This window comes from Rhinopithecus bieti, unplaced genomic scaffold (assembly GCF_001698545.2).
Source record: "Rhinopithecus bieti isolate Rb0 unplaced genomic scaffold, ASM169854v2 scaffold_39703, whole genome shotgun sequence".
NCBI lineage: Eukaryota > Metazoa > Chordata > Mammalia > Primates > Cercopithecidae > Rhinopithecus > Rhinopithecus bieti.
In genome coordinates, this window is record NW_016816905.1 from 595,079 (window position 1) to 613,348 (window position 18,270).

At 34.9% G+C, this 18,270-nt stretch overlaps 1 protein-coding gene across 1 annotated transcript in view; it reads right to left on the minus strand.

Moving 5' to 3' along the window:
• CABCOCO1 (ciliary associated calcium binding coiled-coil 1) overlaps window positions 1–18,270 on the minus strand; it is a 107,112-nt gene that overhangs the window by 84,506 nt on the left and 4,336 nt on the right. Inside the window, exons 2-3 of the mRNA XM_017855489.1 lie at window positions 12,761–12,864; window positions 4,417–4,586 (exon numbers count right to left, since the gene is read on the minus strand). Coding sequence (XP_017710978.1) covers window positions 4,417–4,586; window positions 12,761–12,864 — 274 coding nt within the window. The remainder of the gene's footprint in view (window positions 1–4,416; window positions 4,587–12,760; window positions 12,865–18,270) is intronic.

Genomic DNA, 18,270 nt, shown 5'->3' on the forward strand with positions numbered 1-18,270 from the left:
TTTTTTTTTTTTTTCTTTTCCACAGTCACAGACTTATAACTCACGTAAGCTGTTTCTCAAATGTCTGCCCCGTGGTGCTGGTGAAAGTCGGATGAAAATGCACAGAGTGACACAACCTGGCCACCACTACCAGAAGTAAACAGCTCAGTGATTCTCGTCTATTCTCTCACAGCTACACACCAACGGAAACAAACACCCGAAACTGTCTTCTGTGGCATTTGTCCAGTTGAAAAAGAACACCTTAGACTTAATTTTTAAAGTGTCTGTAATAAAAACATAAACTTCCATTTTCTTTTCTCGTTTGGTTCCGTTATGCTCAGTGTTACTTGTGACAGATAAAATATTATTTACAACCCACACACACACTATCCACCCTTCCCCTGGAAGATGGAGTCAGGTAAGTGGACTGGCCAGATTGTCCTATGTTTGCGGAAAAGCGATGGGTATGTGGACATAAAACCGAGGATGCTGGAGGTGGAGAGTAGAAAGACACTAAAGCCAGGCTGGACTGGCCGCTTGGGGGAGGTGAATGTCAGCGGGGAGCCTGAACGTGGGATCTGGGGGAATTGTGCTGCTCGGTGTGGACCCCACCAACCAAATCTCTGTCTCTCTCTCTGAAGTCATCAGTCAACATTACACTTGTTGTAATGGAGTTGATTTGGAAGGGTGGAGGTGGAGATTAAAAGAAGTTACGAGAACATAGGCTGATTGCTGGACCAGGTATTTCTGGATTACACAGCTGCTCTTTCCCACTGGAGTGTAAGTGCTCTACCCTAAATACCAAAATTACTAATAAGGTGAAAGGAAAGTAATTTAAAATGTTAGGAAGACACTATAAACACAAACTTGTAATTTGTTTAGTATAGCTTCTTTTCTACTTACAGGAATTAGAAAGAAGCATAAAACCTATATACAACAATTAAAATCTGGTTTAATGAATTACAATTGGTTCATTTCCCATTGCCTCCCTCCAGATCATCTTTTATCTATGTCAGATACAGTGAATTATTTCTGGATAACTAGGTTTTCCTATATCATTCTAAGTGGAATTCAATGATTATTGTACATTTCTCTCTCCATGATAAACTTCTTTTGATAATAGTGTAAGTAGCTTCAGAAATGAAAAATCTGTTGGATAAAAGCAATTCATAAATGAATGGAAAATCTGAATCATTTTGTTAATAAAATGATATTAATTAGAGATGCAGAGAAAAGAGAAATTCTTAATTGATTATAATTCTAGATGAAATTATACTTATCAAACAAAATACATTTATATGACTATTTCCTTCTGAAAATAGTTGAATCTTTAAAACTGTTTTCTATGTCTAATGTCTTTCTGTAGATAATTGCTTTAAAATTAGGGAAGTTATAATTTCATTTATTGAACTGAAATATTTGCTCTTTTAAAATCACATTTAGTAATGTGATTAAAATATTAAAGATTAAACCACTCAAATAGCAAAAGCTTCTAGAAACAAAATGTATTCTTGAAAATTTAGAGTAATGAAAGAATATACCAGACTTAAAATTAATTGGAAAATGTAGGATGATACCTCATAACTGACTTTTACTGTTAGTAGTTAGGTGACCTGAGTCTCTTTTTATTTATTTATTTATTTTTGGAGACAGGGTCTTGCTGTGTTGCCCAGGCTGGAATGCAATGATGCAATCATGGGTCACTGCAGCCTCAGCCTCCTGAGCTCAAGCAATTCTCCCACTTCAGCATCCCAAGTAGCTGAGACCACAGATGTGGGCTACCATACCTGGTTAATTTTTCAGTCTTTTTTTAGACATGGGGTTTCTCTATGTTGCCCAGGCTGGTCTTGGACTCCTGGCCTCAAATGCTTCTCTTGCCTTGGCCTCCTAAAGTGCTGGGATTACAGGCATGAGTCACTACACCTGGCCTCATTTCCTTTCTGTGTAAAATGAGAATACTGCAATACCTATTTTCAAAATTATAGTGCCGTTGTGAGGATTAAATAAGAAATTCATGGCCAGTCACAGTGGCTAACGCCTGTAATCCTAGCACTTTGGGAGGCCAAAGTGGGCAGATCACCCGAGCTCAGGAGTTCGAGACCAGCCAGGCCAACATGGTGAAACCCCGTCTCTACTAAAAATACAAAAATTAGCTGAGCATGGTAGCACGTGCCTGTAATCCCAGCTACTTGGGAGGCTGAGGTAGGAGAATTGCTTGAACCCAGGAGGCAGAGGTTGCAGCCAGCAAAGATCATGCCACTGCACTCCAGCCTGGCTAGGCGACAGAGCTAGATTCCGTCTCAACAAAAAAAAGTTCATCTGGAACTCCTGGTACTATTACATGTGTATAGTGCTTTCTAGATTTAGCCCAAAGCCAGCACATTTGATGTAGTATTCAAGAGGATGGGCTCTCACTTGCTAGTGTAGACCCTGTGTGACCTTAAGGAGTCACTGAACCCCTCTGACTCTTACCAATTTCTCTCATAAGGTGGCATGTGAATTAAATAAGACAATATTTTTAAAGCAATTGGCACTGTTACTGGCACAAGTTAATCTACATAAATGTTACCTGAATTTGCCATTCCTATTGAGGGGAAAACCAATTTAGCATCATAAGAACTAAAAAATATTCTACAGTTACTTGCAAACATTCACATCATACAGAGGGGAGTCCATCTAGGCCTATGGACCTGGCTGAAGGCCCAATATCCAGTCTATCCAATACTTTACAGTGGGAATGTCAAATCTTTTAGGTTCCCTGGGCCACATTGGAAGAAGAAGAATCGCCCTGGGCCACACATAAAATGCATTAGCACTAACAATAGCTGATGAGCTTAAAAATAATCGCAAGGAAAATCCCATAATGTTTTAAGACACTTTACAAACGTGTGTTGGGCCGCATTCAAAGCCGTCCTGGGCCACATGCAGCTTGCAGGCCATGGGTTGGATAAACTTGCTCTACAGCTTATGTTCGGTCAGGTCCTAGAAAAACTAGACCTCACAATATATACTGTTAAGACAAGTCTCCAAATTCTGTGTCCCATATTTTTTAGCTTGATCCAATTTGATTCCAGATGGGTTGACTGTAGAATGCCTGGTAGATATGCAGCTCAAGTTTGAGACAAGGATCGATCACAGACTGAGCTAGCATGAAATGGAATTCCCACACTGGACAGAGTGCACCCCTGCCAGAGGCCCAGAGTGTGCTCTTTTGGGCTTTTTCTATTATGACGTTGCTGAATGGGAGTGGTGGCTATGTGCTCAGGACTCTAGTGCTACCTAGTTGAAGTGTAAACATACTTTACCTTTTTCCTTGGCACATTTGGCTAAAATTACATTCTTTCCTAATGATGACTATAACTTTGTTCAGTTTAAAAGTGTGGAGGGATTTTTTTTTTTTTTTTCTGCCAGAAGGAAAAACTAGATTCCTTGCTTTTTTTCTGGTTAGGTTCTACATATATACTTTCTTTCTCATGGTTTATGAGGAGCTGGAGGGATCCTGCTCAGGTTTTAGAAATTCATTTTTACAGTAATATCAACAATATAAAGTTTCATCTAGAAAAAAATGTTATTGAGTCAGTTACAAGTTACGGGAAAAGGTTAAAAAAGAAATATCTTCTCAAATTTGGGATGTGAGGTCCATGAAAATTTTTACTTTCCTTTATCTATTTCTAGTGTATGAATACTCAGCTCAGAAGTTGCCAAAACTTAGGACTGTTCATGTTACATATTCTCTTTTAAAATTTAATTTTTGTATAAGTGATGTATTCATATTTCAAAAATACATACGAAGAAATCTTGTGAAAAGACTTCCTCCGATATCTGTTGCCCACATGCCAGGTTCTTACCACCATTCACCCCAGGGAATATCTATTATTAGTTTTTTTCTGTATCTTCCAGCATTTCTTTGTGTACACACAAATAAAATATGGATAGATTCTTATTTTGCCTCTTTTATAAATGAAAGCATGTAGTTCTGCACCTTGCTTTACTTAATAACTATATATTGCTTCCCATACAGTACACAGAAAGCTTCTTCATTTTTTCCTTTTTATAGCTGCCTGGTATTCTATTCTAGAGATAGCTAATCGTTACTGATAAACCTTTAATTTCAGTGTAGTTTTAAATTTACGGAAAGGTTACAAGAATATCACAGAGTCCTCAGATATTTAGAGGGTGGATGACACTGATACAACATTAAAATGAAATTAACATACCTTTGACAAATTGACTATTAAGAAAACTGTAACCTTTGTTAAGTATTACTTGAGGTTTTATAACTCAGTGGAGATATGAACTATATATTTGCTATACTCAGGAAAACCCGTATTTTCATTAAAGGAATTACAATAAAATCTGTAATTTTTGCTTAAGAACCTCGATTTAGATGGTAAACTGAATTTGTTTTACTTAAAAAAAGAAAAATAGTGTACTTACTTTTAAGATTTTGAAGTAACATAGCTAGTAAAGTCATAAATTTTGAATACTGAATAATAGAAAAATCCATTCCTCTAGCCCACAAAAATCCAGATACATAATAATCTAGTAGAATGGCATCCTTTAAACAAGTTTCAAGGTTTTTGAAATTCAAAAATGTTCCCAGTTTTCTGTAAAATAAAAGAAAAATCCACATATTAAGTCAGATTAGATATTGAACCATTTCTTTTCCTAAGTTTTGAAAACAGGTCTTTTTCTTTAATGAAAATTCTATAATGCCCATAATCTGAAAATATTCAGTTACATCAAACTTCATAAAACCAAAATGACATTCAAAAAAGAAAGAGAGAGAGACAGAATGAGGAGTGGGGAGCAAACTCTATTTTTGGTCTCCTGCCTCCTCTTCCTCTTTATTTTCTGATTCTCCTCATTCTTCCCCNCCTGCCTCCTCTTCCTCTTTATTTTCTGATTCTCCTCATTCTTCCCCTTCCCTTTCTTTCTTCCTTGTGTATGTATAGCAATTTTACTAGTATTTTTTTCTCTGAAATTCAATGTCTTTTTTCATTTATAAAATTAAGTTTCTTTTATTTCTGAAAATGTTCTGGAACTAAATTGTTAAATATTATGATATATATACATATATATACATATATACACATATATGTACATACACACACACACACACACACACACACACACACTTTTTTTTTTTTTTAAGGCAGGGCCTTGCTCCATCAGTCAGGCTGAGTGCAGTTGTGTGATCTTGGCTCACTGCAACTGCTGCCTCTCCAGTCCAAGCGATTCTCCTGCCTCAGCCTCCAGAGTAACTGGAATTACAGGCGCCCACCACTGCGCCTGACTAATTTTTTTGTATTTTTAGTAGAGACAGGGTTTCACCATGTTGGCAAGGCTGGTCTCGAACTCCTGATCTCAAGTGATCTGCCCACCTTAGCCTTTCAAAGTGCTGGGATTACAGGCGTAAACCACTGCACCCAGTTCATTCTGCTATATTTTAAAAAGAATTCCAATTATGTATATTTTAGTCATTTTTTCTAGAGTTACAATTTTCTCCTCAATCTTAAAAATTTTTCAAGTCTATTTTGTTTTCATTTTGGATACTTTTCTCATTACCGTCTTCTATGTGTCTTAGTGTGTTTTTAGCAGTGTTATTTCTTCTGTGGGTGGCTTTAAATTTCCCCCCAAATTCTGCGAGATCTTTCCTTTTCTACTTTTTCTTAGAAACAAGTTTTATAATTTTTTATTTCTTTATCTCTTCCTTGAGCTTTTATATCTCTGCTGTATGCTTTTTGTAATTGCTTCATATGTTTTAAAATTCATGATAAAATAGTTGATTATATTTTTTGTCTGCTCACGGTTGTATCTTTCTGGTGTGTTTGATTTGCTATTTCTCTTTCCTGTTCCTCTTCTACTTTTTCTTGCAGTGTCCTGGAATGCATATTCTTTGTTTACACCTTATCTTTGGATGAAGTGAGTTTTTGTCTTGCATACCTACTTTTGGGAAGTACACTGGAGGTGGAGACCTGGCCAAGTTACAAACTAGTAGGCATTTTCTGTATGAAGTAATTTTGTGTCAATTATTCTAGCATTTGTTATTTTTTTTTAATTGGTAAGGAAAAAGAAAGAAAAGAATGGATAGGCTCTCTTTCTTATCATATAAACAGTCAATTTCCTGTGCTATAGAATCTGCTCCAAGCCTGCACACCCTGGTCCTGCTGTTGCAGACAAGCGTTCCTGGAATAGTACTTTAGGGTTTCTCCTCCTGGGAGATTAGTAGATAGATTGGTAGATAGATATAGATATAGATATGGATATAGATATAGATATTAGCTCATTCTAAGCTCTGTGACTATGAGCATCCTTCCTTATATTTTCTCCTGCACTTCTGGTTGATCTATAATGACAGTAGCCATCATCTTTATATTTTGTGGTTCTAACCATTAGCATTCTCTTGGTTTTGACAAAGATGAAGGTGGTATTTCCTTGTTGTTTTTATGTGATTTTGAGAGGGGTAATATGTGTGTGACAACTTTTACTGCCGTCTTCAAAATGGAAGTCCTTATTATTCTTAACATCAAAATAAATGATATAATCAGATTAATAAATACAGCAAGATTAAACAAGTTTGGGAACAAATAAAGCTGATGTCGATATGGGTCTATTTCTTCAACATCCATTTCATCTACATTGGTATCAGGGTAGACCTCAAACCCAAAAGCGAGTTCTGATTATTCTAAGCTAATCATGGTAATTTCACCCCTTGCCTTAATGCCATTTGGTATTTGGCATGTCTCAATAATAATTATTGTCCTATGATGGGCACACTCCTAAATTATTCTAAATAATTCATAACAGAGGATGAAGTTTCTTTTTTTCTGTTGAATAAAAATAAAAAAGAGCAAGTAAGTGGCTTTAGTTGCTACTGCCAGTTATCTCGTAACCCTAAGAAAAATGGGTTCTAAGATTAAGCCTCATTTCTCGATGATACTATTTAGACCTTCACTCAATTAACTTAGAAGTTAATCTATCTCTGAATTTCCTGTTATGTCATATATATATACATATATGTATATATGTGAACATTGTATATTTTTAATTTTTAGGTCAATAAGGTCAGTTTTTTATATTGCATGTCACTATGCACTTTGATACATTTTTTCAGGCATTCAACTCAAATGGCAGATATAGACATCCTGATGATGGTATGATGGTGGTGGTAGGATTTTAGTCTATTAGCCAGGGATCTTTAATTTGCACTGGATATTACTTGGCAAGGTTTATTTCTCAATGTTTAATGTACAGTATCATTTACTCTTAAGTGAAAGTCAGTATGAAAACTTCTACAATAGTGAAAACTTGTGGTATTGTTATGAGATAAATAAGTAGGCCAGTGGAATATGTAGAAAGTCCAGAAACAGACCCAATACATGTGGGAGCTTGGTATATGGCAGAGGTATTATTTCAAATCAGTAGAGGAAGTATAAATTCTTCAAAAATGGTGCTGAGAGAATTGGTTATCCAAATGGAAAATAAAATAAAATACCATCCCATACAATGCATTAAAATAAAATCCAGGTAGGTTAAAGTTTTAAATGGCAATAGCAAAAATCACAAACTTTTAATAAAAAAAAATTTCTGATGTTTGGATAGGCCAAAATTTCTTAAAAGTGACACCAAAAATTACAAATCATAAAGAAAAGACTAATAAGTTGGTGCTTGTTAAACAAACGAAACACTTCTGGAGAACCAGAGACAATCTAACTACATTGAAAAGACAAGCTGCAGACGGGGAAAAAATTGTAATGAACATAAAAGGATTAGTATTCAGTAAGGAAGGAGAAGTAGGAAGCCTTCATACATTCTTAAGTCTTATCAGTAGGAGAGAGGTCTAAATACAGTTAATAATAGATCAGAAATAGGTATTCCCAAATTGGCTTTGATGTCCTCCATTGGTTAAGAATCTAAAGTAAAGAGAAATGATCAATTAAGATCTTTCCAAAACTCCAATTATCTTTTGCAATCAATTCCTAAAATTGGGACTGCTGGATTATATTGGCCATGGTGAGATATGCTGCTAACCTTCCCTCCAGAAAGGCAGTGCCAAATAGGTCTTTCATCAAGACCACACAGAAAAGTCCACTTCTCTATACTCTAATGTAGTTTGGATTTTGTCCATTATCTACTAATCTAATAGAAAAGATTACTTTTTTCTGTTTTTTTTTTGGAGACGGAATCTCACTGTGTCACCCAGGTCAGAGTGCAGTGGCACGATCTCGGCTCACTGCAAACTCTGCCTCCCGGGTTCATGCCATTCTCCAGCTTCAGCCTCCTGAATAGCTGGGAGTACAGGGACCTGCCACCATGCCCAGCTGATTTTTTTTTGTATCTTTAGTAGAGACAGGGTTTCACCACGTTAGCCAGGATGGTCTCGATCTCCTGACCTCGTGATCTGCCCGCCTAGGCCTCCCAAAGTGCTGGGATTACAGGCGTAAGCCACCACGCCCTGTCAAAGATTACAGTCTTACGTATTTCTTTGCTTATTTACTAGATTGGATTTCTTTTTAATGTCCTCTATTGGTTACTTTTTCGTATAAGTTTATAAAAGTTTTTTGCCTACTTAGGGATATTAACCCTTTAGATTTATGATACAAGTTTTTAAAAGCATTTTGTTATGAGCCATTTCTTAAAGCAATTTTCTTGTGATTTTATGATTTTTGTAACACTAATCTTGAAGTATTTGCACTCACTCACTTTCAATTTAAAATAGCATTACTGTAAATAGGGGTCATCTGCTTCAATTCAGTTTTATTTTGGTGAGAAAAGGAAATTCAATTACCTTTTTTCTCATGTGCTTGCCTATTTTTGTTGACAAGTTCTAGAATAACTATTTCAGTCTATTATTATCATATTGGATTTAATTTTAATTTTAAATGACCCGTACTTACTACCAGGCTTCTTATATCACAATTTCTCATTGGCAGTTTTGCTGTTTAAAATTCAAAATTTATCTTTCAGCTGGGTTATGAAGTAAATTTTTCAATAACACCACAGGAATACTGTATTTTCTGAGTTGTTCTAAATATTGCAATGTCTTGTTGCCCCTATAACTAAACATCAGACAAAATTAGTATTTTATTTTGCAATCATACTCTTTTGACTTCCTAAATTTTGGTTACTTGTTGCACCACTGATTTTTGCAGACTAACTTTGCTAAGGAAAAGTCTGAGGCCTGTTATTTTCCTCTTTAGGTGACTTGCTTTAAATTTCTCCCACAAAAAGGCAATACATGAAGTTTTATTCTACTAAAATATTAAAATATTCTACTAAAATTAAAAAGTTTACATATTTGCCAGTAAAATACTGGAAACTGTGCATTCAAACCGTAGCAGTATCCTGCTCCAAATGCCTCCCTACATAATCTTTGGAGTGAAATGACTGAGCAAAGAATGGAAATGATAAATCCTTAGCCCTGTGGTTCAAGTTAAAAGGGAAGAGACAAATGGTATTAGGGAAAGTGGTGGAGAGAGTGTCGGGGACAGCAAAAGTGAAAAAGGTCAAAGAGATTTCACCAAAATATTCTTTGGCAATATTCAAAGCTTTTATGAAGTGTAGATTATTTTTTTCTGATTGACTACGTTGAATGTATATTCTAGCTTCTTCAAATAATTGCTTTAATCTACACTTTATGTAAGTTTTCTTAAATTTGTCTTCCATGTTACTGACTTGATTTTCAGCAAGGTAAGTTCTACATTGGTTTTACTCTTAGCCTTAGTTTCTTGCCTTAGTTCTAAAAGTTACTTCTCTATATATTTTACCATGTTTTTTAGTTTTTGTTCTCTTGTTTTGTGAAGCTGATGCCCTCTTTAACTATTAGCTTCAACCTAACATTTTCTTCTGTTTCTAGCAGTTAGTTTTCCTTCTAAGTGTACTCATCATCTGCCATCTGCACACCATGTATTTTTAATTAAGTATTTGCCCTGAATATTTGCATATGTTCTTTGCTTTTTATTTTTACTTTTCAATGTTTAGCAGTGTTTGAATGACAGTAACTACTTGCCAAAGAATATTTTGGTGAAATCTCTTTGACCTTTTTCACTTTTGCTGTCCCCGACACTCTCTCCACCACTTTCCCTAATACCATTTGTCTCTTCCCTTTTAACTTGAACCACAGGGCTAAGGATTTATCATTTCCATTCTTTGCTCAGTCATTTCACTCCAAAGATTATGTAGGGAGGCATTTGGAGCAGGATACTGCTACGGTTTGAATGCACAGTTTCCAGTATTTTACTGGCAAATATGTAAACTTTTTCTCTGGGAATAAGGGGAGCTGGAACAGGAGAGAGGGGAGAGATGGCTATAGCTGTAACATGAGAGAATGTAGGGAAAGAGAAAGATGATTCACTGTGTTTTAGGAAGTTTGGTATAGTGATGATAGGTGATATACCTATCTATTTTGTCTCACCGAGAATTTGGGTAAAAATATTACATTCTTCTTGCATGTTCTTGACAATGGGGTGCATTTTGATTCTTAAATATGACATGCAGAAATAAGCCTCAAGGCAAGAGCTAAATAGCTCATGGAGGCCCAGTTACCAAAAGGTTATTAAAGATGTCTCAGTGTTATTTTTGTGTTTATATAGTTACTTTCATTTTAGTCCTTATTCTTTTTTAAAAAGATTGAGATGGATCTATAAATAAAGTCAAGGTTACATTAAAATATTTATGATGGATAGCAGCTAAGGGATCATGAGAGATGTACCCAGACATTTAACTGCTTACAGTGAATTTCAGAAATATGTTTTAATGATACTTTAATGTTTCATTTGGTTGGCTGCTTTCATGGAGAGCAATTTTTAATTTTAAGAGGTAGGGAAATGTGCTGATGTCTTCTAACTTATTTAAATAGGCTTATAACTTTGTAGACTGTATGATTTTCACATACTTCTGTCACTTGGTGATAGGATATTTAAACTATATTTCTGTCATTTTGAAAAGCATATAACCCCCATTTACAATAATGCTATTTTAAATTGAAAGTGAGTGACAGATTGCAAATATTTCAGGATTACTATTACAAAAATCATGTAAAAAATCTCAAGAAAATTGTTTTACAAAGAAATGGCTCCTAACATAATATTGATGTTATTTATCCAAAGATGATGTCTTAAAATTTGAGGTCACTTCAGGTGATTTCTACATTAATGAGACAGTCTAAAAAGGTCAACCTGCTATTGAACCTGGCTGTTGTTACACTGCTAACTTCTGCAACACCTTCTGTATCATTTACTGTATCCTAGGCCTTACCCCCTAAAGATTAAAAATATGTTCAGAATTTAGATATTTAACAACAAAGAGAGCCTATAATTTAAAAAAATCATCACACAAAGTATGATACATAGCAAAATTTACAACATGGGAAGAAATAATTCTAAAAAGCACTTATTTGCAATATCTTTTATTTAATATTAATTGTATTTAATATATCTTTTACTTGACATTTAATATAAATACATTATGAACTGTATAAAATGTGTGCCATTTGCATTGTGCTATTTTGCCTAGTATCAAATACCTATTGTTTTGTATTGCAATGATCAATAACATTTGGGGTTACCTGGAAAAGTAATATAACATTTTATGTAAAGACATGATCAGTGGTATCATGGATCAATTCTTACATTAAGAATCAGAATTCCTAACAAACCTTAATTTCTATAAAAATGGTAAAATCATCAGGAGATACTTGCTTAAAAATCTGTGAAATTTTAAATTCACTCATGCTTGTAGAGATGCAGATAGTAAGCGGTATGGCTGATCACAGATCATCCATTTCCAGCAGAGGTTGCTAGCGCTGGAGCTGAGAGTTCGGGAAGAGCCCTGTCAGTATTATTCACCCGTTCTTGATAAACCTTCCCTTCTCGGATTTTTCTTCCAGCCAGGACATTTGTCATATTCCCTTCTCAGTAGCGAGTCATCTTTATGCTATAACATTTGTAAGATTTGTCAGTGATAACCACTGACAGAGTCATTTTCTATTTGTCCGTTATGGTCCACGACACCCTGCTTGTGTCCCAAGGACTGGCCTGCGGAGACCTGATACCAGGATGCTAGTGCATGACATCATCCCCACTCTCCACACGTGATGGCCAATTAGGCTTCCATTCTAAATTAGGGTCATTTTTTAAATGGGTGATTATGAAAAATACCTTTTAGGATATTATGTTGTTGGATATATCTGACAAAAGTTCTAAATAGATGATCTACTATAGAAATAAATGGCCTAAAGAGTGAGATGTACATATATTGTAATTACTGCCTATAAATTCCATCGTATTCACATTTTTAAGCAACATGTACTCAGAGTACTTAGTATAGCATTATTTCTGATGAAAATCACAGGCGGATGGCAAATACTCAAGATTTCCAAAAAAATAAAGTGTATTGGCCATTATCATGACAGGAAACACAACTTACTTTTCTTACAATGAGGGAGAACATCCTTTAAGTTAATGTGCATACTGACAGTTTTATGAATGAAAGAGAAAAGAAGATGGCATATGCTAGAGCTTGCTTTTATCAACAAACTTCTGCTCTTGGTAAGTATTAGTAAGCTGGTTTGCAATACATTTTCTTTATAAAGGAGACTGTTGAGTAGTGCAAAAAGTCATTTATTTGAGAATTTTTGTGTTTCGGAGTCCAGATATATTTCAGCGCATAATATCATAATAAATATTTTGAAGAAATCTTAAATACGTAATCACAATGGTTTACAGATGCAAAACTCGAATTGTTCTTCTACATGTGATTGTAATAGGGAAGTGCTTACTCTTGAACTCCATCGATGTCCTCCGTTAACAAATCAGTGATTTGGGCAACTGAAAGAAAATCCGGAGACAGAATCTTTTCATGCTCCTGGAATTCAGTGTCTCTCTACCAAAACACAATGCAGAGTGAGTTATTGCAATCGTACATTCATATATTAAACCCAATAATATCAAAATTGGTTCTTCTTATGGTCTAGTTGCTGTCAGGACAAACATTTAAAAACAACAACCTTCGAGATGACATTTTTTCTTTTCCATATTATGCAATGGTACCTTTACCTGAAAAGTCAAATGGCTAACAGTCAATCTGTCTTTGGGGCATATGTACAACTGGGCGATGGTTCCCAATTCAACAAATATTTATTATCTGCACATTCCTCATTGAATCTAGGGCTTATGAGGAGGCAAATACAAACAAGAAAGATGTGCTAACCTCAAGAAGCTTAACATCTAGTGAGAGGAACAAGCCTAGGTGATTTTAAAAGAAGAAAAGAACACAAGTAAGCCATAATAAATGCAGCATTCAGTCTAAAAGAAAGGACAAGTATAGGCAAAAGACAAGGAAACTCTACAGAGAGGAGTTCCAGGAATAGGCTTTGGAGGGTTGGGTGTGGCCAATGCCCCATGTGAATGAACCAGCCACACCGAGGTTATGAAGATAGGATAGTCAGGAATGAGTTCTGTAAATATTAGCAATTCACAATGTTACCTAGGTTACATGAGGAGGACTAGTTGGACTTAGGTGGAAGTGGGCATTAGAAAGGTATGGTGGGCGATCTTAAATTTAATGATTCAACAAGTGAGTGTTCACAGAGTACAGGACATTGTGAAGGCATCATAGATATTTTAGACCCTGGCTGGTTGAACAATGGTAGTCTGAGAAGTTTGTTTCTGGTAACACAGCTAGTAGCGCTCAGAACCATGAAGGTTCTGAGCAGGTAAATGACAAGACAAAACTGTGCTTTAAGGAAGGGTAATCTACTGGAGGGTGAAGGAAAGACAGGAGCAGAGGAAGAGTTAAACAAAGAGGTCATTTAAACAGTGCAGGGATGAAGCATTGCACTGCTCTGGTCTCCTTGGCAGTGTGGATGAAAAGAAAGTGGTGAATGTAGTCATGTTATGGGGGCCTAAAAGAGGAGAGAAAGAATGGAGATTCTGAGTTTCTGAAATAGGTGAGTTGGAGAAAATGGTGGTGATACTAATAATACATACGCCACCTTTATGTGCGTTAGACAAAGGTATCCTCTTTGGGTGGAGGAAGTGCTAAAAAGATTTGCCTAAGGCTGACACAGCCCTGTGTCCAAGTGTATTGCCTGTGAATAGAGTCTAGTTTTAGACCCCACTCACCCCTCAGCCACTTGCTTTTGTTCAGAGCACAACCTGCATAACTGTACATGTCAACTTTTTTTTTTTTTTTTTTTTTTTTTTTTTTTTTTTTGAGACGGAGTCTTGTTCTGTCCCCCAGGCTGGAGTGCAGTGGCCCAATCTCGGCCCACTGCAAGCTCCGCCTCCCAGGTTCACGCCATTCTCCTGTCTCAGCCTCCGGAGTAGCTGGGACTACAGGCGCCTGCCACCACGTCCGCCTAATTTTTTTGTATTTTTAGTAGAGATGGGGTTTCACCGTGTTAGCCAGGATGGTCTCGATCTCCTGAATTCATGATCCGCCCGCCTCAGCCTCCCAAAGCGTTGGGATTATAGGTATGAGCCACCGCACTCAGCCAACCCTTTCTATATGCTAGAAATAGAGTGTTGGAAGATGATGCTAATTTTTAAATAGCAAGATGATGAGTTGATTTCAGTGGCTGAGTTTAAGGTGGAATACTAATAGCGAGAAAGAAATGTTTAGAGTTTAGTTAGAAAGGCTGGAGTCACAAAGGTCAAGTTTACAGACGTTGGTTTAGGAGTCAACTGCAACTGTGACAATGGATGAGACTGCTCAAAGCCAGGGCATGCAGAGAAGAGCTGTGAAGGGGAGACGGAAGAGGAGATTGGGAAATAGAGGCAAGACAGCAGCAGCTACACAAAAATAAAAAATTATGAGACTTTGTGGGGAAAGAGGGCAAATGTTTCTCAGTTCAACAAATAGTTATTGAGTGTTCCATGCGACTGAGTTCTGATAGATAAGGGCAGCAAAAAAAAAAAAAAAACAAAAAAAAAAAAAAAAAAAAAAACTGCTTTGCTGTAGTTTACCAGATAACATACCAAATTCTTTTCTTTTCAAGAGTGGAAAAATATCAAACCTACCACTTATTGGTAATGGTAATTGGCTTAATGTTTGTAATTTAATGTTAGGTTATTGTGCTACGTTTTTATCTTTGAAAATCTAATTTAGAAATAAAATATGCTACATTATTAGCCACTTTTTTTGTAAGCTAGGGTGGGTCTAGGTCATATAATTAGGTCATATAATTAGATTATAAACTCATTAAGGAAAAAGTATTTTAGTATGCTGCATCTAGTAGGTACTCAGATACTTACAAATTGAATTAAATGCACCCAGTTTTTGTTTAGGATACTGTTTTGATCTATAATATATGGTTATATATTTGTTTAAATGATTTTGGTTATATACATTTTTATTAGTGGTAAAGTATAATTATTCCTACGGTGTCAATCCCATTAGATTGTAAATTCCTCAGGGACAGTCATTCAGTCTTTCATTTCTTTTTAGAATTCCGCAGTTCTTGATATGTCAACATAGGTTGCTAACTGACTGTCTAAATTCATCTTCATCATCTGATGACATTGTTAGATACTGGAGCATGATGAAAAGCAGGACTTAGGGGAACTCCAGATCTCATGATAGTTTGACTACTGATTAATTTTATGACTCAAGGCAAGTCATTTGAACCTAAATTTGAATTCATATTAAATATCATTTTTATGTGTTTTAATACACACAAGATTACTGTCATATTAATAATGAATAAAGATATACATGAAAAGTGAATTATACAGACATTCAGATCAATTTATCTGATTTGAAAAATCTCTGGATAGGAGGAAAGTAGGCCACACAAGAACTATATGAAAGAGAACCCAATAATCTTAACCTTTTGGACAGTACTAATTCTAGCTAAGATGCCTAATATTAGAGCCTCATTCTTTTACTAAAATTTGCAGGCTTCATATAATCATCTTTTAGGGGAGTTTGCCTCTAGGTTTTTTCTTTTGTTTTAAATTATACTCCTGGACCTATTTTAAACCAGACCGCTTTCTTGTTTGTTTATACAGTGCCTTACATGAGAAGGATATCAGATGGCTAAAAATGTTTAATCTTTCAACACATACATTCTGCTTTGTAAAAATTAAAGATTTAATAGAAAATTCATAAATAAGCTAAAATATGTGCTATGTAATTGTGGCTTTCTCTGTAAAATTACATCTCCAACTAGGAAAATATGTAAGTTAAATGGCATTGTTAATTCATTTTACTCCACCACCTGGTGGATTTTAGGAGTTATTCCAAGAGCAGTAAAACTATAAGCCTGATACTATCTGCCAGATAATGTTTTTCTCTAATTTTTTCCCCTCTCTAATGTCAACTAAACTTTTCACATTTGTATATATTTTTTCTTTCTAGAATGTAAACTTTTAAGGACATCTTTATATCCATCACTGGTGGTGCTTTATATTAAAAAGATTCTTAATAAGTATTCATCAAAAGAAAGATAACAGATTTCACCAAAGATTACTAAGGAGAAGTTTCCTAGTCACAGAGGACATAGACTGGTCTGCAAATTCTAGACTTGGAAGGTGTTTTTGTTTTTGTTGTTGTTATTGTTGTTGTTGTTTTCAAGCCTGAAAGTAAATGAACCAAGGAGCAGGAGCAGTGCTGTGCTAAGTCATATTGGAGCTGAAGCAAAAGGAAAAGTCAGTAATACAGATCTGGTCTTTATTGAAAATGTAATCCACCAGGGATTTTTTGGGGCATTAGGTTTGATGTTTTAAAGTATTGCATTAACATACGACTTATCTTGATTACTGAGTATTTTGGCACTTCTTTCAATTCTGTGCCCAAGGAGAGTGCCTCATTCACCTTACCATAGTCCTGCTATGAAGCTAAAAAGCCAGTATTTTAAAAAACAATAAAATAAAGTGAAAGAAGAATAAGTAAACGCAAGAGCTGATTCCTTAGAATAGTTAATAAAATAGGCAAATTTTTGACAAATGTGACTAAAACGTAAAATAAATTTTGTCACATTCAGGGGCAATATATTAGAAAATTTTAAGAAAGTGGGTGATTTCCTGGGAAAATGTAAGTTCTCAAAATTGATCAAGGGTAGATGACAAAATTGATCTGATCAGAGATGAACTAAACTGGAAGTCTGCTTTCTAAAAAGTCACCACGCCCAGATGGTTTTACACTTGTAGTTTTACTTATTAATCAAAGAACACATAAATTCTACGTTAGAATAATATTTACAGACTATAGAGAGTTCATTTTTAAGAGGCCAGCATAGTCTACACACAAAACCCTGAACTAACAAAAAAAGGAAATTATAAACCAAAATCACAAATCAATGCAGATGCAAAAATTATAATTAAAATACATCTTAGAAAATCTAATCTTAAAATGTACTAAAACAATTACAAGATATACCTATGACCAAATAAGATTAATTTTAGAGATTCAAGGATGGATCATCATTAACAGGTCTAATATAATTTTTATGTCAAATTAAGTGGTACAAATTTTATGATTATTTAAATATATAATAAACATGCACTTACTAAGACTCAGCAGCAAAACTCCCAGTAAAATATGAAAAGACAAAAATGCTAAACACGAAAAAGACTGTTTGGCAAAATCATATTGCAAGCATCATATTGAATAGTGAAATCCTAAGTCCTTCTTACGAAAACAAGGAACTAAAAAAAGGTTATGGATGCTAACATTATTGTAATTCAACACACTATAGATGTTCTAGCTAATACAGTAAGAAAACTAAATATGTAACTTAAATAGCAGAAATGAGGAAATTTAAAAATCCTTATTTGAAGATTACAAGGTTGCATACCTAAGAAAGCTGACGTTGTACTAACAAAAATGTTATTGCTAATAAAAAAATTTGGCAAGATGGTTCTATATAACATAAATATATAAAAGTCAGTTTTCTCCTATATAAGAGGCTAATTAGAAACAGAAATGGTAAAATCTTGATTGAATTATACTTGGTTATAAATATAATGAGAAAGGTAGAGTATCTATATAAATTATAAAACTATCAAAAGTTCAAGAACAAGACTTGATAAAAGAGATTTATTAAAAACTTTCAAATTCAAAGAACTAAGTCCTTCCTACATTATAAATGTAATGTAATGACAATCTCAAACCCCAATGAGATTATTCTGGAACTTTACAAAATAACTTTTTAGTTCCTATGGAAGAAGACATACTTGTCAAAAAAAATAGAATGAACTTTCCAAAGTAGATTTTAAAGATGAATATAAAACGACATGATATTGACACATTAATGGACAAACATGTGAGTGGAAAAGCATAGAGGAT